The sequence below is a fragment of the Aulonocara sp. 'chitande type north' Nkhata Bay genome, linkage group LG6 (genome assembly GCF_057382095.1).
Source record: "Aulonocara sp. 'chitande type north' Nkhata Bay isolate Kocher_YH1m ecotype deep benthic linkage group LG6, A_spYH_male_GT1.1, whole genome shotgun sequence".
In the NCBI taxonomy this organism is placed as follows: domain Eukaryota; kingdom Metazoa; phylum Chordata; class Actinopteri; order Cichliformes; family Cichlidae; genus Aulonocara; species Aulonocara sp. 'chitande type north' Nkhata Bay.
The window spans coordinates 33,065,571-33,087,617 of record NC_141349.1 but is presented as its reverse complement, the minus strand read 5'-3'; the positions used below and the strand labels follow the sequence as shown (position 1 = coordinate 33,087,617).

The 22,047-nt window shown below is 38.9% G+C and overlaps 1 protein-coding gene across 2 annotated transcripts in view; it reads left to right on the top strand.

The window, feature by feature from the left end:
• rbm20 (RNA binding motif protein 20) overlaps nt 1–21,467 on the top strand; it is a 48,143-nt gene extending 26,676 nt beyond the window's left edge. For both annotated transcript variants that reach the window (XM_086296399.1, XM_086296400.1), the window contains exons 2-14: nt 4,127–5,171; nt 5,562–5,626; nt 5,953–6,062; nt 7,532–7,632; nt 12,855–13,001; nt 13,845–13,976; nt 14,060–14,139; nt 14,236–14,932; nt 15,013–15,099; nt 15,192–15,780; nt 16,106–16,171; nt 19,121–19,242; nt 20,664–21,467. In XM_086296399.1, the coding sequence (XP_086152525.1) occupies nt 4,127–5,171; nt 5,562–5,626; nt 5,953–6,062; nt 7,532–7,632; nt 12,855–13,001; nt 13,845–13,976; nt 14,060–14,139; nt 14,236–14,932; nt 15,013–15,099; nt 15,192–15,780; nt 16,106–16,171; nt 19,121–19,242; nt 20,664–20,732 (3,310 nt within the window). In that variant the 3' untranslated portion in view covers nt 20,733–21,467. The remainder of the gene's footprint in view (nt 1–4,126; nt 5,172–5,561; nt 5,627–5,952; nt 6,063–7,531; nt 7,633–12,854; nt 13,002–13,844; nt 13,977–14,059; nt 14,140–14,235; nt 14,933–15,012; nt 15,100–15,191; nt 15,781–16,105; nt 16,172–19,120; nt 19,243–20,663) is intronic.
• The last annotated feature ends 580 nt before the right edge of the window (nt 21,468–22,047 follow it).

Below are 22,047 nucleotides of genomic sequence, written 5' to 3'. Positions count from 1 at the left end.
ACTGGGAGCTGTGAATTGTCCAGGATGAGCAAAATATCATACGCACAGGTATTATAACTCCACAGACTGTACTGGATTACTTTGCTTTGTATATGTTGCAAATACATAAATTATTTATTAACAAAGTTCCAAAGAGCTTTACAGACAAAGAACAATAAAAACTGTTGACTAAATTAGGGTAATAAGCCAAAACACTGAGTATGACCAATTATTGGAAACAGAAAGTTCTGCTGATGAACTAACTCATTGTGATGTACCACTTTGGACACATAATAAGTTAAATGAATGCTTTATTATCAGATTTGATTGAACTAGTATTTTTTTTTATGATTTGATGGTGTTATACATCAGCCATTACTCTTATAATGTAGAAAATACACAACCTTTAATACAATATTTCAATACAAAGTGTACTACAATATTCTCAAAGTCCAAAACAAACTCACGATGTTTCATTTGGAGAGGTGGGATTTTAGGACCACAGTATATACAGCAAGATGATTTATGGCTCACTTGAAGTGTGAGTGATGGATATGATATGACAAGTTTATGATGTGGCGATGTAGTCACAAGACCATATCACAACTGAAAAAGCCAACAGGATGACAGACATGAAGGTGATAATCCTCTGCAAGATTCTGTTTCATAAATTAATATTTGAAAATGCCTTTTGACTTTTGTTTGTTTAGAACAACCAAAATCCATTTTATAATCTCTCACTTCTTAGGCACAGTACTACCTTTTATGAAAAAATTGCAAATAATCCAGATTCAAATGCTTCATAATTGCTGTGAACAAAGATTTATGGCTGTCGCTTATTTGTCTCTGACAGAGTATTTGCACAAATATTGAAGCAGTGGCCAGGCAGGCCGGTGTCAAGGGCTTAACATAGATAATGTGATGAATAGTCAAGTCGACTAAGTTTAGCTCTCGTGTAAGAGCATTCATCAGAAACTGAAAAGGCTGGCCAGTGAAACAGGGTCATGGCACCTGTGGGTTGTGTTGTTCTATTACAACAGTTTGTGTTGTGTTGTTGTGTCTGTAAATAAATAGCTCAGGTGCTAACTTTCCAACATCTTTGTCAAAATTAAATGGAATTTATGTTTTACATGGATGAATAATGTTAAATCAAATATTAATATGCAAATATTACGATTAAAAATCATACAGGACTTAATTTTCCTACAGCTCATTTCAATGTTTGTGTTTTGTACTTGCGTTTGAACTCTGGCTATCCAAACTTTGATTTTTCTTGCTTTTCCCAGTGCTTTTTCTTTGCATTGTGATGCTATAATATCAGGAGGTGGAACATCATTTACATAAGTAATCAGCTGATTGAGGTCTACAAAGCCACACTGCAAGATCCCAAATCCTCAATGAGTTAAAGATAATACCCTGTGAATGCAAGGCTGCGGCCAAGATGGAGAGTAAGATCTAGAAAGTCTAATCTCTTTCTTCAGTTTATTTCTTATAGCAGACAAAATTGAGATGATAGCTGCACTGACTAAGACCCAGAGGGACATTGGGATTGTAGGATCACGTGCTTTACTGAGATAGTTTTGCAGGAAAATCTTCCAAACTCATACTCAGCAGTTTTCAGATCTAACAGGCACACAGAGGCAGACTGGCAAGAGGAAATGTGTGAGGATTGCAGTACTTGTGATGTAGGATTAACAGATGATGTTATTCTAGACATGTTAATGTGAACTGCTTGCTGCGAGGCTCCAATCGTGTGATTGGTCGAGGGAGTTCACATGTGTTGCTGCTGCTTACAATCCCGTTTGGGGCAGATTGAGAATGTGAACGCATAAGTTGTATTCAAACGGACAATACCTAACTTCTTTAGGAGACACTCATGATATACACTGAGCCCGCTTCATATGCTGTGAGTAGGATATCACAGGTTGCTAATGGAGGTCTGCAGAGACCTTTTAAGGGTTTTTCTGTGTTCTGTGAGCATGAACATGAAATGAGCTCCCAGGTTAACTGCAAAATGGAGCAAACTGACTTATGTGGGGACAACACAATCAGTACCAAGACAGTGTGATTTTTAGACTTTATCAGCTCTTTATCACCTGTAAAAGCTGCTAAATATGAAGAATTGAGCCTTCAGAAATTGACAAAGAGACATGACAGGGAGATTTTCAGGAGATGTGCAGATGTGTCAGTACACGTGGCCATCGTCATGGGAATACCTCAGTGGATTGTCTTCTTACCTTTCTGTTTCATCCTTGCACCTTGGACTTAATTAAAGAATACATGACATTTCCTGTGCTGTCAACAATGGACTGGAGATGTGTTAGTATTGACCATACTGGATCAAATATATGCTGCTTTAGATGGATATAACATTGCTTTAATTATGCTAGTATATGTGCCATAGAGATGTAATAAACTTTCAAAAGGTTTCAAAATTAAATTGATGAACAGGTCTTAACAGGTTAAAACATAGTGTCTGTGTCCATATGCACACTGATTAGCCACAATGTTTATACTGTGTAGGTCCTGAAAAACAACTGTGACCCGTTGGGGTATGGAAATGAACCTGGCAGGAGACCTGATAGTTTTAGGTTGGGACCTTTGGGAATTATGTTTGATTTAAGACATTGTTTCAATGCATAAGCAGATGGGAATCTGCTTATCAGAAGCAAAATGCTGTGTAATTACATTGTTTGGTTTGCCATAATCCCAGCAGCAATGACAACAGGCTAATGGCAGTGCTAAACTCTCATTTTCTGGTTTATTGCTTGTGAGATTTTCCATGTGTGCAGATATTAGCTGTGGGGCACTTAAGTGTGTAAAAATTTAAAGCTGAAACTTTGAAACTTTAAATCAGCCAATATCAGCAAGAAAAGGAAAACTGTGAAGTATCTGATAAATCTTTCTTTGTAATACCAGCGATATATGGTATTAGTTAGTGTAATGAAAGCTAATCAGAAATTAGCTGCCGGTGGGCATTAAGCCAAGCACAATATCAGTGCTTATTAAGCTGTTGCAAAGGACTGTGCAAACTGTGTAAAATGTGTCATTATTTGGTATCAGTACACAACATTTGCAAATCAAATTTTTAAAAAAATGCTCTGTACACAAGACCCTGTGTGATGCAAACTGTAGAGAATTGGTTGTTACTTATATATAGGTGTGGGAAACAATATGTGTACACATATCAATCCAGGCTCAGGGGGTTGGGAAGCGCATCTGTAACCGGAAGGTCGCTGGTTCGATCCTCGTACTCTCTGCCCTGGTCGTTGTGTCCTTGGGCAAGACACTTCACCTACCGCCTACTGGTGTGGGCCAGAGAGGCCGATGGCGCGATATGGCAGCCTCGCTTCTGTCAGTCTGCCCCAGGGCAGCTGTGGCTACAACCGTAGCTTGCCTCCACCAGTGTGTGAATGTGAGAGCGAATGAATAGTGACATTGTAAAGCGCTTTGGGTGCCTTGAAAAGTGCTATATAAATCCAATCCATTATTATTATTATTATTATTATTATTATTATTATTATTATTATTATTATTATTATATTGAGCCAGTATTGTTATCAGAGTAATACTAGCAAGATTGAATCGATGGTTTAGTGAAAGCTGTGTTTTATTTTGTGAACTAAATATTCTGGAAAGTAAAAAATGCTTTAGTGATATTTAAAATGTGTTCAGAATTTGCAAACTGGTGATGATTGATGTCATAAATCATGACACAGCTCTCTGCTCTACATAAGCTGCTTTTTAAGTTAAAAGTATATATATTGGTTTTTGGTATTAGCAAAACTCACTGTGTCTTTACTTGGTATTGGATTGCTACCAAACCTTGCAGTATTGCAAATCACTAGTAAATAATTATGAAGCTATAAAAGAAAATGGTCTGAAAATATCATACAAATCACAGTATTGGCCACATATTTTATTAGAAATGAAAAACATGTGTAATGTGTAATTGACACTTTACAGACAGTTGTAGACTAAATCCACCATTTTTAATGAAGAACAGAGCAAAGATCTGTTCTGTAGCCTATAAGTATCAGTTAAATTTGCCCAAATCTTCAGAAACAGGCTTAGAATCATAGGCAAGGTTAATAGATTAGATCTTTGAGGTTCCTGAAAAACATCTGTGATCTTTTGTACCCTGCAGCATCACTTCGGGACCTTTGGACGGTGTTGACAATAAGGGTCTCCAGTTGGGTGTCCAGCTCCCAGGCAGTTCGCAGACAGGTCCTCAGCAGCAAAACCAGCAGCTCCTCTTGACTCCAGCCAGCCTCCAACTCGCTCAGCTCCAGGCCCAGCTTACCCTCCATCGCCTGAAACTGGCTCAGGAAGGCAACACAGCTGCTGCGGCCACTGTTCTCAATCAGGTTCTCTCCAATGTCAACATGTCTCAGCCCTTGTTTAATCAGTTACGGACTTCAACTATGGTTGGAAGTCAACAGAGTGCCTTCCCCACAGGAGTGCTAGGTTTCCCCTCTTCAAATTCAGCCTTGGGAGCCTTGGTCAGTGGGGGATTCAACCAAAATTCAGGCACTGTTAGGCTGAACCATCCTTGTGGAGGAGACGCGATGGGTCAACAGGGCAATGAGTATGGGAAAAAGTCTGGGTCGACTTACCCCTCTGACACAGACAGACGACTTCAGTACAACTTATCTGGAGGGACATCTGCAGCATCAGCCACTGCTGGTAACGGGCTGTCCACAGTTATCAATACTCAGGCAAATAACATGACCAATGTTGGTCTTCAGCGAGATTTCTATAGACAGGATATGCAAGTACAACAAGCTGGGTTTAGTGAGCAGAAAATGAACATTTTTAACTCAATGGGACATAAAGAGCAATGGCAAGGTCAAACCAACTTGTCTCACACCGGTATGGTGGATGTGGGTTCTAATCCTCCCCCTGCGTGGACACCAGCTGGACAGCCGGCTCGGCCTAGGACTGAACTATATAACCCAGAGGAGCCAACCCATGATACGAAGTTAAACTGCAATAGTGCAGCAGTTTCCTCTTTTGGTTCAAGTGGCATGCAGGCTTTAGGACTCTACCAGCACCTGCACGGAAAAGAGGAAGCTTTATCGTCAGGTACCAGGACACTTCAGCCTTATCAAGTCAATGATTACCATGCTGTTACACCCACTCAGCTGCCACACCAGTGTAGCATTTGTGACAAGAAGGTCTACAACCTAAAGGTGAGCAAATTGATGAGTGTAAATCTTAGCACGTGACCATTATATGAATCTATGCATTTGTATATTTGAAACAGGAACAGAACAAAGTTAGTTTTCTTGAACTAAAACACAAGTTTGTGCGTTGCTTGAAGGATTTTACAAAATTTAAACAAGTCCTGACTTTCTGAATGAGCATTAAGCAGATATTAAGAATAGCTAATATACAGTAGTTAAGTATTTTTGTTCGATGGCCTCTAAGTCCATGATGGTGTCTCTTTAATTGGTTTCAGCCATGAGGTTATACAAGGGGTAGCTAAGAGCCACTAAGGGAGGGCAAGTATTGGGCTTCCTGTGTCTAAGCTGTTTGAGTCTACATGTTCAGACAGTGTTTATGTGTGTACGTGTGTTTAGGACTGGGAACAGCACGTGAAGGGAAAGCTACACCTCCAGAATCGAATGTTGTATGCAAATGACAGGTGAGTCATTTACAACTCCAAAAATTCACTGCACACAGTCTAAATTAGACTATCATTGATGACTGAGGACGTTCAGTAAGCCTCTGTGTTGATGTGATTTGTTGTGGTTTTTGTTTTGCTGAGTTTCAGACTTTTTACACAGCTTTAAAACGATGTCGATCAATTCAGAGCAAACCTCTTTTAGCAGTTGGAAATATGTTAGTTTCCTTTTCCTTACTTCTTATGCAGCTGTCTTAATCTTTCTCTGAATATGAGCTCTGTCATAAGATATGAGCGAGCAAGGCAGGGGAGAGGCAGCTAAAATCAGCCGTCTCTGATTGTTGCAGTTCAGCGGTGGTATCAGCTGGAGCTACTCACTATGCTGTCAGCAGGCCTTCTGATGGAGGTCTGAACCCCGCAGGAACGAACCACATAGTCTGTTCTGCTGCGAGTCAAGGTAGGATAACCCACCACCAACACCACCAGCTGTGTATCTCCTTACATTAGCACAAAGTGTAAAACATCAGTCTTAACTCCTGCTGTAAGAGTGATATTTTACTCATCACTTGATTATGAGAAACGGGGTATTTTTAGGACATGAGGCAGCATGTTTTTATAGTTGAACACTTCTTATTTTAACACATTGAAGTGCTGCGTGCAGTTAGCATGAAGTGTTTTGAAGTCCTAAAACAGTGCTGCACCGTGCCAAGTCATCTTTTTTTGTACATGCTGGAGGAGTAGCAGTAAACACAACAAAGCCGAAGACTTCTACGCGCTGCTTTTCTGACAAACTCTCTTGATCCTATTATATATGCTTCATGCATTCACTTATGTATAATTACTAACTACAAACTGCCAACAAGCCCATACAGTCATTAATATATTAATTACCTAACACAATTTTTATTGGATGAGTAATCTGTTAGAAGATCTCTGTCTCAGTATTGTATTCCCATTGCTTGGAAGGGTGGTGAAGAAATGTCTTTAAATAAAATGGAAACAATGTGTTTTGAGCTACCCAAGACTGGGTAGCTGTTTGAACTATGCTAGTACTGTGTGCCAATTTCCAATAGTTCTGAGGTCATTCCATCATAGTTACAGCTCCTATGGCACATTCAACCGATTTTAAATTTAGACAATCTTCTCTTTAGGGTTTAAATAAATCTGAAGCTAACATTTGGATATCTATTGTGGAGGCACTCTGCACTTAAGATTAAACCATCTGGTTTAAATAGTTTTGGAGCTAAAATCCAAGTGATTGGATGGTCCCTTATGAGCAAGTATTTACACAACAATGGGAAGGAAGAGCTCTCGTGTAGCAAAAAGAGGCCTCTGGCAGAACCAGGCTCAGGGAAGTTCAGCCATCTGCTGCAACTGGCTCAAGCATGAGGGGAAAGAGACAAGAAAACATAATCACCACGAGTTAGCTAGGACTAATGCCTGCACGATTCTCACATCGGCCAAAATGGCAGAAATCTGCTTAATCAGACACCATGTGAATGTTGTGGTGCAGAGAAAACTGCAGAATGAAGACTCCAATCTGACTCATCAAACATTTTCATTCTCAGCTGCATCTCCATCTGTAATATCTATAAAGCTACAGGGCTTGTGTGAAAATGGGTTATGCAAATGAAACTGCAACTACATCTGCATCACAGTGGAGCATCATTACTGTTTCCCAGATGTTTCTCAAGAGTGACGTGTTTAGCAAAGCCTTTTCTTCCAGCTAGGTGCTGGTTGGGGCAAAAAAAAGACTTTGAACAAAGAGGAAATTAAGAAAAAGCAACAATAAAAAAATATATTAAACATTTTGAACAAAATATTTAACAGTTTGAAAATGTACTTTACTAAAGCAAAGTTCTTCCCTCGCACTGGGTTTACTGTTTCAGGACAGTTGTAAGTTCCCATATCAAATTGTTTCCACAGATGTATCCTCAGGAGCCAGTATGTCATACTTGCCAGCTACAGCCATGAAGACTTACCCCACGCCAGACACAGGATTTGCCTCACACCAGCCAGAGTCAAAGGTCAGACAAATGTTTGGGTTTTTTGGATTGGATACATGGTTCTTTGTTAGAGCTTGCCCAGAGCACATAAATCAAATTTTAAGATAAGTTGGAAAAAATGCTAGTGACAAAGAAGCAGCTGAAATTGTCACACACACATTCACACCAGTGTGTGAATGTGTGTGTGAATGGGTGGATGACTGGATATGTAAAGCGCTTTGGGGTCCTTAGGGACTAGAAAAGCGCTATATAAATACAGGCCATTTACCATTTTTACCATTTTTCACTCCCTATAAAAAAAAAATATATAATTCAAATTTGATTTTTTAAATTACATTTGAACATCCAACAGTATGTTCAAAGGGCTCTTATACCTTTGACATGATCTCTTCATTTAGTTTTTCTGAGCATTTATTCTGCTACACTTCTTTCATGTGACATTTAAACATCAAGAAAGAGTGAATAAGTAAGAATCAACACCAAATGTGTGCTGCTTATTGAATGGACTCAGTTCACCTTGTTGACAGACGCTCAGGCCCAACACCAAGTTTCATGTTAGCGCTCTTCCACTGAACTTTAATAGTTAGAAGACTACTTCCAAATCTATCAAGCGCATGAATTACGAAAGCCCTAGGTTTAAAAAAGAGCACAACAGCAATAAATACAAATACATACATAGGAACATTTATCCAGATTTACTCAAGAATACATTTATATTTTAAGAATAAGAGATTTTTTGTAATTGCTTGAACACTTTTTCTTTTACTTCTGTTTTCTGGTTATGCACCCTAATATGTAAAGACACTTAGATTTAACCTCCTGATGACACTGAAGGATTCAAACATAATTAATATTAGCAATGTAGAGGGTTACCAAATGGGTTGCAAAAGCAAAAACTAATCCTAACACTGATTTTAAAGTATTTCTAAGAGTATAGATGAAGGATAGTTGTCCTAACTGTGGTCCTGCAGTGAGTTTGCCTGAGTTAAAGAGCCTGTGTTTGACTGGGGTTAAAAAAACAGCAGCTGTTGATAGGCGTCCATCATGAAGACACACAGTGCAGATGATGAGTGAAGAGAAAGGACACCAAAATTAGACCCAGCAAACGTTCGGGAAGCCTACACTTATGACTAGCATGCAGCTTTCAACAGTCTGCGGGCATCAACACACACCCAGTGCATGGATATGTATTAATATGGTTACACAAACACACTATACAGACTCGTGTGCTCTATACTTTATTTTAGCTTCAGTTTTTTATAATGCATAAAGCATGGCATTCAACTTGTTAGATTATATTTTCTCACTTTCTATAATTTCCCTTAAATTTTGAAGTTAAATTTGTAACTTTAAATTAAAGTTAATTTGTGACAAATTCAAAGTCAAATTCAAAGACAAGACAGGCCGATCCAGAGATGGATGCCTTAATGTTTAAACTAGATTCCTTCGCCGCTAAAGCCGCTGTTTGTTCTTTGTTGCCAGGGTAACTGTATAACAGAATGCTGAAGTAAGTGATGGAAAAAGCCGTGTGCGTCTTTGGTTGGTTTTTGACAAAGGATTTGATTTTATTAGCGTGGAAGTATTTATAGGGTGTGCTACATGAGCTAATGTTGGTTGCAATAAACACACACCTGTCCAAGCCTAACATGTGAGGTTTTATTGTTTTTAAAGCCCTGCGAGATCCCAGGGATCACACAAATGCACACACGCATACAAGTTTTGATATTCTGTGTCATTTTTAGTGTAACAGCAATTTAGTTGTTAGATATGCACAGAAAAAAATTAAAAAGTTACATAAATTGTTTTCATTAATTTCACTTAACTAAATAAAAAAAATTGTGGTTGCAGTTAACTGAAATAAAAAATAAAAACTACACTTTAGTAAGTGAATAAAAATTTTGAAAAGCGCTTTTCACAGGCAAGAGTCACAAAACCAAAATGCAAAAGTGCACCATTTTACCATATTAAGGCAAAAACTACAATAAAAACTAAGCATTTAGAAGTAACACAAATTAAGCTGATATGGTCGCTTTAAAAGCAAACGGGAATTAAACTGAAATGTGAGTAAAGTTTAATTAAAACTAAAAAATAAAAACTACAGTAACTCAGATACAAACCAGACTAAAAGGAAAAAAAATTACCAGTATAAAGATGAAAGCTATTTTCAGCTGCTCTATATTCAAAAGGGGATTTAGGTACCACCAAATGTTGGATCTGACACTTTTTCACCAAAGTCCCTCCAGACACAGCCCCATCCAAGGCTCAAACCAGGGATCTTTTGCTTGTGAGGGAATTTGTAAACCACTACACTGTGAAGATACCACAACATATAATAATGTGGGTTCATACATACATTAGAAGCATGCACAACTTTTGTTCTTCTGCACTGCAGTGTCAGCTGTCCAGCCTGAAGTAACACAGTAGCTTCTTTCGACAGAACTCGAACAGAGATAAACACAGGATTACAGCTAACCGCTGCATGGAGCACAGACCTAAAGACCCTAGGGCCACACCCCCCAGGCAGCAGTGTTAAGTTTCAGACTGGTGAGAGACTGGTAAAGTGATCTGAGGAATCGGCTTGTGAGCACTCTGCGTAGGAACGTGGGGAGAAACTGTGAAACCAAACTGACCGTCTTGCAGCATGAACCCTGATTTGTAAAAAAAAAGCAGACGTATCCTCAGAAGAGATTCCACTGCAATTTACTGAACACATTGCAAAGCTATATTTTTAGGACTGTTTCCTTTCGCTGAATTGTAAGAAACTGTAAGAAACTCGCAAGGGTTTAATTAAACAATTTCAGTCAGGGTTGATTGCCAGTTCAGTTAAAAGATTATTTGAAGTCCTTCCATTCCTGTTCTTTATGTATTTGTGCATTTTAATTGTTGATAATTAAGTTTTAGTGAACACTGAACATTACCAAAGGTCTTCTGTCATTTATTCAAATTTTTTTTTTTTAAATAAATAAACCACATTAAGGAGGTCCAGGCTGTGTGTAAAGTGTCTCCTTGTGAGTAGTCAACGACACGGCATAACTCTGCACTTCTGGTTTGCGGACCACGGAAACGGCTACTGTTCAAAGCCTGAGCCAACCTTGAAAGTGATCTTAATGCTGTGGTCAAACTGTCTGGCCTATCAGACACAGGCCTGACTTTTACAGGTCACACATTTGTGACTAAAGCAAGCAGCGACTGAGCCTCTTGTTCTCACTAATATCCCAGGGACATAAACAGCCTATTCCTGGATCTGTTTATTGAGCCCATCCTGAACTGACCTTTATGTGTTCTGGTGGCTGTTAATAGAATTATCATAATTGCATCTGAAGTTGTTAATGTCACTGTGCTGGCCAGAAACTATTAAGTTATAATATCTTTTTTTTTTTTTTTTAATAGCATTATCAAATGTTTTTTTTGTTGTTGTCTAAAATATAGTCACATGGCACATGTTGTGTTTGGGCTGTTTGTGTATGCACAGAATATGCACCAAACTGACATGTAAATTTTAAAGGTTACTTTTTACGAAGACTTATATACACTCTAGATTCAAGCAAAGTAAAGTCTTTGTTATTGTTGGGCTTTTCTTGGACAAAATTAAAAATGCTCCGGGTCGAATCGAGACCCCGGTCTGGCTAACACATGGAACTGTCGGTCAGGTTTGTCAACCAGAGACACAGAAAGAAGAGGAGGGGTGCTGGAAAAGTTGCAGTTGCAGCACAATGGTTGCAGAATTAAGACTCTGTGATATAACAAGTTGAATTTATAACTGCTTTCTGCAGTGATGTCAAAGGAACATGACGGCATGTCACCAGCTAGTCTGATGGTGAATATAGCGCTTCGTATTTGCAAGATGCAATACGCAGGATTCACTCTTCTCCGTCACAGTAAAGAAGGTGCATAAGAGTTGCAGGTATCTGTATTATCAATTACAATATATCTTATGTGGTTTTAATACTAAAGTTTTACGTGTTATAAAACTCTATTTGATGGGTTTATCAAACTCTAAGTATGTGAGAATTACTAAAGGAAGCACTTTAGCTTCCACTTGTCTTCCTTCTCCAGCTTTATACCGGAGAGAGCACGTTCTCACAGCCTTATCAGCCACTCTCTAAGTCCTCATTCCCACAGCCCCAGTTTTACATCAATGCAGCCCAAAGCACCCAAGGGGCACCATGCAGGGGTCCAGAGACAGGCTCCAATGGTCTCCATCCCCAACGACGATCGTGGGAGTGGTCGTCACACTTAAAAAGGGTGAGGATGAAAGACAGAGAGATGATCCATGGAGGAATGGGAGCAGCGTGGAAGATGATTGACCTAATGCTGGACATTACAGAGCATACAATAAAGCCCTGTGGGACACCAGATGATCGACATAAGGGATTCGATTTATAACGACATAGGATTTTATAGCATCTATTTGTTTATACAAAACAAATAGTATAACCTCATCTGTATTGTTCCTGGAGTCTAGTTTCTAGTGTTTTTCCATAACAAAAGAGGGTATTGTGCCTCTGTATTACCCCCTCTCAGGTCAGATTTAAAAAAGGAATTACAAGTGGGTGCTGAGCAGTGCAGGTCACAATACTTGACAGCCTGGAGAGATGTGTGTGTCTGGGCCTAGTAAACTGACATGTCTCTAATGCCAAAAAATAACAAAATGTAATTTTTACTGCTGGATGGCTCCCAAGGATCTATTAATAAATGCGCTAAGGTGGGCTGTATGAAGGAGGGAAATTTACACATTGTTTGTTTGTTAGTGTCTTAGCAGTCTTAGACTCATTTTACACAGTATGCATGATTTTCATATACTGCAGAGATTGACACAGAGTTTTGAAGATATGTTTTTTGTTATCAGCCAAAATTAGATGATAGGATCGATAACAATTCCTACGCCTAGCTTCACATAATTCCGGAAGGAAGGAAAAAAAACTTCTTGCTAAGATTTGTCAAAGGGGAAATTAAAGCTATGAAATGTCATGTGATATCTTTTATATTTACCTTTGAGACGCTGGGTAACTGAATTCCATGGCTGACACCTGTCTTCAGTGTCTGCATTCTGCATTTGGGAAGTCGTGTGCTCATTGTGGGACACACTAAAATTGACACATAAACACAGCTCTCTGTATCCTGGTCATGGTTACAAGTGCTGCAAATAGAATAAAGCTATTTTAAAGTTTGACGATCTAAATAAAGATCAGATAAAGTATTTAAAGTTGCTCAAAGATTGCATTTTTGTTTCATATTTGCAGCCATTTCCGATCAGAAACACCTCCGTCGGTCGAGTCATCCACATATGCAACCTCCCTGAGGGCAGCTGCACAGAGACTGATGTCATCAACCTGGGAATACCCTTTGGCAAAGTTACCAATTACATTCTCATGCGATCTACACATCAGGTAAAACAAAATGATTATTTATCAGTGAATAGTAACTTGTTGTTCATGTTTATCAGAAACTGTTTAGGTCTCAATTACATGTCTATATAAAAAGAAAACTATACTTTTGGCCATTGCTCATTCAGATCAGTACATTCTTTGTTACATTAGTATAAAAAGGTAACTTCTGTGCTTAAAATGTGCACCATGCAGGACACATGGTTACAGTTTTCTTTATTTTAGCATTTATTGATTGATTGCAGCTGCTTGTCATACATACAGTTGACCGCTGGGGTTTTAATACCTGTGGCAGGGTGTTTAATTATACCCCGAACTTAACTTTAAAATATATGAAGCATCTTGCTATGTTTGCACAGATTTCTTTAGTGGTTACCGCCAGAAAAGTTGCGGATTGGATGATTACCTTTATATGGAGCACATGTGTAAAATTTCAATGATCTTTTTTTTTCTTTTTTATTATCTGCATCTTCTTTTCTGCCACGGCTGTTATATGATACCAAACACTTAGTCATAACTTACTGGCTGTTTAACTACCAGTACTTGACAGCTCACTTAGGCTCCAGGGTTTCGTTTAACAGACCTGCAGCATTCATATCACCCCTATCAAATTTAAAGCATTCACTCTAAAATCACTGTATTAGTTGCAAAGATTAAAGAAAATGTTTCAGTGAATTATTACGTTAATGAAATACGATACTGGAGGATGATGATGTTCAGATTTTCTTCCATCTACTCTGTCATCTGAAACGTATATATGTTTGAGAAGATTAGCCCTGAAAAAAGAACCTCTCGTAACAGGGTTCATGTTTATTGCAACTTTCTAACATTGTATTCCTCCATCAGGCCTTTCTAGAAATGGCATATGTGGAGGCAGCTCATGCCATGGTTCAGTACTACCAACTTACTCCAGCTATGATTAACAACCAAAAACTTCTAATACGAATGTCTAAGAGGTACAAGGAGCTGCAACTCAAGGTAAAACTAAAGAGAAACATTTTCAAAAATCAGTTATACACTCTGTTGGGCATTTACTAAACCCATAAGTCTTTTTAATTTAGAAACCAGGTAAAGATGTTCAATCAATCATCCAGGATATTACCTCACAGCGGGAAAGGGATGAGATGCAACAACATGAACAGTAAGAAAACTCAAATGTTTGTTTTCATGCAGCAGACTTCTTTGAGTTGCTAATGGGGAAAATGCAATCTCAAAAACGTGCATCTTCTCTTCCTAGCTTTGTACCAGAGCGAGCACGTTCTCGCAGCCCTATCAGCCACTCTCTAAGTCCTCATTCCCACAGCCCCAGTTTTACATCATGCAGCTCAGCCCACAGCCCCCAAGGGCCACCATGCAGGGGTCCGGAGAGAGGCTCAGACGGTATGGGCCCCCACCGGGGCTCATGGGAGTGGTCGTCACACTTAAGAAGGGGTGAGGATGAAAGGGAGAGGGATGATCCGTGGAGGAATGGGGGCAGCGTGGATGATGATCGACCTAATGGTGGACGGGCGCCTGACCGTCGAAAGACCTACCAAAAATCCTTAGATCATCTTAGTTTCAGATCTACAGATGAGCGAGGAGGTGGAGGAGAAGGGATGAGGGGCAGAGACTGGCACCCACGAGGAAGCCCTCAAGGCTCATCCTATAATTCGTACAGGAACATCGAAGAGGATTTCTACAAGGAACAAGTGTACAAATCAGACAAGCCGCTCAGACCTCCATACCAGCGACATGACACAAAGCCAAAGAGGAGGGATGGTGATGACTACCACTCTAGGTCCAGGCATTCAGAATTTGAGATGGCTGATCAGACACTTTGCAGAACACCTGAAAATAAGAGGCAGAGTTCACCAGGCAGGGGCAGGAGTAAGAAAACAAGCAGGAGGTACACGGCTGCAGAGAAAAAAGAGAAAGAAAATGCTACTGAAAATACTGTGAGTAACTTCTGTAAATGTACATTGTTTATTTACATCTGCCAAATATTTCTTGTAACTAAAGAGATTGAATTTTTCAGGACCGCGAGTCAAAAGAAAAATCAGTTTCACCTCAGCGAATCAGTAAGACAAAAGAAACTAATGAAGGTGGTAAAGACAGGGACGCTGTAAGTAAACATGATGTTTATGACACCTTATAAGCTCTGGTTCCAGCTGGAAGTAGGGTATTAAAAACAATTTTCTTGACCCGTTTTCTTAGGAGAAGGATCGGGAAAGTTGTGACGACACAGATGAAGAGTGTTGGTATCCTAAGAACATGGAGGAACTGGTCACTGTAGATGAAGTGGGAGGAGAAGATGATTCCATTATTGAGCCAGACCTTTCTGAGCTGGAAGAGTTTGCATCCTGCCCCAAAGACTCAGCAGGGGAGCCATCAGTAGAGGAGTCTATATTGCCGTCTTCCTCATCCTTGGAGGTGCAGCCAACATCTAATGAGAAATCTCCAGAGACTGAAAAGTCTTGTGGGGATGCTGGAGACCAGGCAGCAACAACTGTAACTGAGAAACAAGAGACTGTTACGACTTCAGCCAAACCAGAAGAACAGAAAACGAATCCAGTGACTTCTGAGTTACCAGTTGCTAACCTTAGTGAATTCCCCAGTGAGGAGTTTAAAGCTGCATTGAAGGAGACATGCTTTGAAGGTAGTGAAATAGCCAACAACGGGCCACCAGGAGAGACTATGGAAAATCACATCTGTGTATTAGAGGACAGCAAGACCCCAGAAGTAGGACAGGTCATGGAAGTAGTCAATAATGGAGTGCAACACCAGGATGATGTTCATAAAAAAGGTACTGCTTACAAGAGAACATTAATGTTCATTAAAAAAACAAACAAGTGTAGCTGTTAAGCTTATTTTGTTAAACTTATACAGTTTTGTTAATCATTTGTTGGACAAAAGCATCTAGCTAGTGTGAGACCTGTAAAATTATTCCTCTTTCTGTACCTCATTAGAATAAGTCACCAATATGGTTATAAATATAATTAGAGCTACGTGATGGGTAACCTGAGAAGATTTTTTCTACAAGTGTTTTATTTAGTTGTCTTAACCCAGATACAAAAAACAAAACAAGAAGTAAGTACGTTTCTTTCTCATAACTCATATGCCTTTCATAGACTTTGAGGCCCGCTCACCATCTCGTGAACAAGATAGAGCTGTCAGTGAACACGGCATTCCTTTGGGTAAGCATAACACAGTTTTGTTACCATGTTACTGTTACTGTTGAACTGATAAAATCACTGAAAGCGAGCGGTTCTCATTCTAAAGTTTTTCCAATAATTCGGAATAAAGTCCACAACCTAAAAAAGTCACCAGTAGAAGACTGGATGTCTGGGTAGATAACCCACTAAGTTACAGCAGTATCAAATGAAAAGTAACACCTTTTTTCTAATCTAGTCTAGACTTCTTACGTGTGACATTCTGATTAAATTAAAAAAAAAAAAATCTGCTGCTCAGATAAAACACACAACAGGGTATGGTCAGCTTCAAATGCATTTGCACTACTGGAAATACTTTAGGTTTAGGTGAGGGAGCCTGCACAGAGCACGCAGGAGAAAGGATTTTGTACTATTGAGCTGGCAATTTAAAAATTGTTTACCATCAGATTTCATTGCATTCGAAATTCACAAGCTCACACACACCTCCTCTGCTCCTAACGAGTTTGTTAATAATTAACAACCTCATTCTGATCAACTGCACAATTGTTTGTAAAAGATTTACATTTAATTTAACCTGGTTGTATGTTAGAGGCCAGTTAACACCCGTTGCTGTTAAAAAAATGTATATCCTGATGGTCAGAGAATAAGGTTTGAAACAGAAGTCTCAGCGTGCATCCTCATGCTTTTGTCTGCTCTCAGTTCTGAAAATTCTTTAGTCCATATATTTCAAAGCAGTGTGCTTAAAACCTGCTTATCACAGCTATATTTATTCATTATCGTGGACAAAAGCTGCGGGAGTCTTGAGCCCATAATCTTAGTCCCAAAGATAAAGTATTATCTTTTTCACCATTAGTAAGGGCACTGACAATCTGTTGCATAAGCACTCTAATTGCCTGGAACTGCTTGGCTACTTGCTGACCTATTTCTGTGAGCAGGTTGTGAAATGCACCCCTGAGGGATCAGTATTTATATCATCATTAGAGCTAGAATGACGCAGCCAAAGCACATGGCCAGTTTTCAGCCTGCGGTGCAGAGACTTACTGTACAAAAGCCCTGGAGTGGCACAACAACAACAGAGCTCAGTGCACAGTGCACACACACAAGCATTGTGCAGCTATTTCTGTTGCATGTGTGTCCAGAAAAAAACCGTGTGCATAAACACCAATGGAATACTGATAAGTCTTCTGATTGTTTCCATCTTGTTCGTTTTTTACCAGCCTGAAAGTGAAAATAGGTGTGTGTGGTGGATGTGTTTTCAATTCAGCTTGGCTCCTGTTAGTTTTTTTTTTAGCCTTTTTCTTATTTGTAATAAATGTGGATCATTGTGGGACCCAGTCAGAAACAAATTTACAAAGGTTTCTGAGTCACTGAGTCAATATGTAACAAAGCCTCAAACAACCATTTAGAACATTCTTAATACATTTAGCTTTTAGTTATTTAAGAGCACATTATCATTGCGCTTATGTTTTATATATGTCCAGCAATCATTTTATTCCCGCTAACTAAAAGTGTTGTTGTTGTTTTTTTTAGTTGTTTTGGTTATAAATAATTCTTAAGAGCTTGAAAAGAAGGCGACTGGACTTCTTTTAAAGTCCAGAACTGAAGAAGCCTCATGGATGAGAGGTGAAACATCTTCAAAAAACTTAAAGGAGTCTAGTCACCTTCTCTGCAAGCTCTTAAGATTACAGATGACTGAGAACCTATACAGTTATGTTATACATAATTAATCCTGGTATTAAAAATAGGGCTTTGCCGTGTCTTTGAGTCTGAAATGAATGCAGTGGGCAGACTATAAGAACTCACTGCCAGCAGGGTATGATCGCTTTTATTGTTAGATAATATAATCCCATTCTTTCAATTGAATTTAACCGCACAAAATCAGATTGTGATTTTATTACATTACCCTTTGGAAATCTATCATCGAATGTCCAGTAGAGTTATATTGGACATTAAACAGCTGTTGCCTTGCCAGCTCCATTCAGTCTGCGTGATGTCTGATTGTGCCCATGTGCAAATAGCTCAGATAATTGCCCGATGGAGTCAGAACAAATGATTAGATGTCACGTGTCCTGCTCCATACACTTGATCCAGGTTCTCCCTCGGCTAAATCAAACAAATTGATTCCCCTGAGATTGTTCATGACGGAAAACTACTTTAGTTTCTGGGTTTTGTTTATTATAAGACATTTTGCAATGAGAGTGTAAAGTTCCTTAATCCCACTGAATTCATAGTTGTTTACAACTGACATACAGAATATTCAAGCAACTGTTAAGGTCTCCACGTACCCCATCACTCCCAGTGTGCTTTATTCAGTGCTCATTGGTCCAACCATGTTTAATTTTTAACCAAGCCTCTGTTTACCTTCAGCTACAACCCATCTGGTGCCCTTAAATATGTTACTATAACCTATGCAGACGGGGGGAAATAGAACAAATATTAGAAAGCAGAAAAAAACAAAACACGTCTGGACAAGATACATTTGGATTAAAAGACAATAAATTTTAAAACCTTGTGATGTTTGTTAGAATAAAGAATACTATGTATTTTCTATGGAGAAAAAGAAAAGAAAGGATGATGGAGACTATGAGTTGAAAGAAGTCAGTACAGGAAAAAAACATTTACAATTAAAGTTAGTTCAAAGTTAATTTGGTATCAGGGCACCCGGGGGAGAGAGAAGAAAATGTGTAATCTGAGACCAGCAGCATGATGGTTTCAGTCAGCCGCAAAACCCACGAGCCAGTCCCAGTAGAGTAGTTAATTTACGTTTGATAACTGACCTTCTATAATTGTTTTTTTTTTTATTATCTAGAAAAAATGTATGCAAATTTGTAGAATGACTCAAATTAGTGGGATGAGGCTTGACTGTGGTTCTGGATCAAAATCCTTCTAAAAAAGGTTCCATTATTAAATACCATGCGAGTCTCGTCTTTTGACAAGGATTAAATTGTAATTCTTGTTTTCGCTCTCTCATAGGAGTGGAGTTTGTTGTGCCAAGAACCGGCTTCTACTGTAAACTCTGCGGACTTTTCTACACCAGTGAGGAAACTGCAAAGACCACTCACTGCCGCAGCACCGTCCATTACAGGAACCTACAGGTACAAACTGCGAGACGGCACACACCTCCATTCTTTTATCCAGTCTTTGAGAAATTAATTATATGAACACATCAAGCCTTTATGGCGGACGATAGTGTATCTGACATAAACCCGTGTGTGCTGGCATTCCCGCATGCCCATATAAAGTCGATCTGTGTGACGCACACTCCTTACTGAGGGATTCATTAGGCCACATCAACTGTGGCCTTAACGAAAGATTACACCAGCTGTTTTCAGCCTAGAGAGTAATCTCTTTGTTCCACAGTCAGCACATGCATATTATATTAATTTGCCTTGCTTTTGTCACATGAGGATAAAACTTATTTTTCTTTTCTTTTTTTATTAAGTAGGATTCTGTTCTCCAAACAGGATTGGAATGATAAAAATGACTTATCTTTATATTTTAATTCAGCACTAACCCCACTGCAGAGGCTGTGTTACCTATCAATGCATGGAGCAAATGATTCATTCAGACTCCATTGCTCTCAGAAAGATGTTCTTCACAAAATTTCGTTTGGAAGACATAACAGATATTAAATGATCAGATAGCACAAAGACACTTTTGGCAATAAATAACTCTTTTGTCTCTTTTGTTTTCTTTTGTTATTGTTTATTGAGAGAAAATTTGCTAATTCGAGTTCCTGAAATGTGAGGATTTACTTTTCTAATGGGCGTTTGTGGCTTGACAAATCGTTGAACCCATTTTCTAAGTCTTTCTAAGTTTCTAAGTTCATTTCATAACAGCTCAAATTTAAATGACAAAAAAAAGTTTTTAACAAAATCAATGGATCGTAATCGTAAATTGAAATCGAACATAAATATACAGCTTGCTGTCACGTCCTAACGCGCACACATACGCACGAACATAGGCATCGCATGTAAACTTGCGACTGTATTAGGTTTCCCGTTATTGGCCAGTCAGCACCGACCCATCTTACATTTCCCTCGTCCTTTGCAGCACAGCTGAAGCGAGGTCGGGGAGCGTGTTTCCTTCACATTTGATGCATTACATTCCAAGGAGGAAAAAAACAGTTTTAAACAGTTGTGCTGTCTGTCAAAGCTCTGTGTGTTTAGCAGTTTGTTTTGTTTGATTTTGTTTTGATTCTTGTTTTACTCTTCTCATCTCGAGACAGTACAAAATAAATGATTTAAGCCATCGTGCTGACACTTCTCAGAATGAGGCTGGATTTTTATATCAGCATTTAGATTACTTTAATTTTACTGAGTATAATGTGTCTCTTCCTGGGATTATATCGATCAATTGTGAAGTGCTTTCCTGTGAAGGGTGTCTGAAGAAAAACCAAAGCATGGATGGGTTTTAGGGTGCTGAGGGATGTTCTGGAGCAAGACCGACTTATGAGACGGCTAGCACACAACTTGCAGGTATTAAGCAGGTATCTGCTTTGATTTCTTTTTAACAGAAATACCTTTCCCAGCTGGCAGAGGTCAGTCTATCGAGCATGCTGACCGAACCTCCAGCTGCACAGTGACGATACTTCGACCTCTCACCTGCTCCAAAACGAACATCAGAGGAAGGATTTCCTAAACGATCCTAAAGCACGGATAATGCCATACATGGAACATGCGGACAAATACAAGAATGCTGATGTTTATGGGAGAGCAATGTTTGAATGGCGCAGGCAATAGAGGCTTTCAGGTTTGTACATACATGAAGTGAAATGTATAGTAAGGTTTTAAAATTTAACTTCAATTTGATCATTTTTCTTACAGTTTACTTTAATGGTTTGTGTGAAATGAAATTAAGTTATATTGTTGGAATAAAAGTGCATTTACATTTATCTTAAATTATCTAGAAAAAAGTCTTTTACAGTTTGTGTTTTGAATTTTGTCTCGTCATCACTGAAACAACTGGGACAGACTTAGGTCTGCTAAATTACTTGAATATGTTGGGTATTAAGTTTATGATTTTTTTTTTGTTACAGAGCCTGAGAGCTATGTGTATTTAAGAAAACTGGACAATAACAACAAAAAAACCCAAAAAGCATTTGTGGCATTTGTTTTTTTCACTTGTGACATCATCAGTGAGGATGTTTTCTTCATCTGCTTGTGTTTTATCTTCTCGTACGTCTTTGTGACGTGAGCTCTCAGGGCCACTGTGTTTTTTTCCCCCCCTCGGTTTAAAAACTGAGGCAGATTCTCAGGTTTATTGTTCTTGTTAAACAAATTTCACTGTATAAATAATAAAATTAACATTTTTATTTATATCTAAGGCTGTTTTTGTTTTGTTTTTTCCCTTTCCCCCCCACATGCGATTGTGAACTTCAGTATCCGTCAGGGAAAACTATTTTTATTTTATTTAACCTTTATTTAACCAGGAATGTCCCGTTGAGATCAAAGACCTCTTTTTCAAGGGAGTCCTGGCCAAGAGGCAGCACATTTCAAGACAAATACATACGAACAAACAAAGTTAAAATTACACAAAACAATTACACATTATTGAGGCAGCCTGTAGGCCTTTGAGTTTAGTTTTAAAAACATTTAAAGACAACAATTCAGTTAGTTTCCAGTCTTTCTGTAACATGTTCCATGAAAAAGGCGCAGAGTGGACAAAGGCTTTCTTACCCAGCTCTGTGCGGACAAGGGGAACATACAACAGCAGCTGATCATTTGAGCGCAAGGAGTAAGAACCACTATTTGTCCTTGTGACCAAAGTACAAATATAAGGAGGCAGCAATCCAAGCATAGCTTTGTAAATAAAAGTGTACCAATGCCCCTGTCTTCTAATGGCCAAAGAAGGCCATTTTACTCTTAAGTACAAATCACAGTGATGGGTCAGGTATTTAC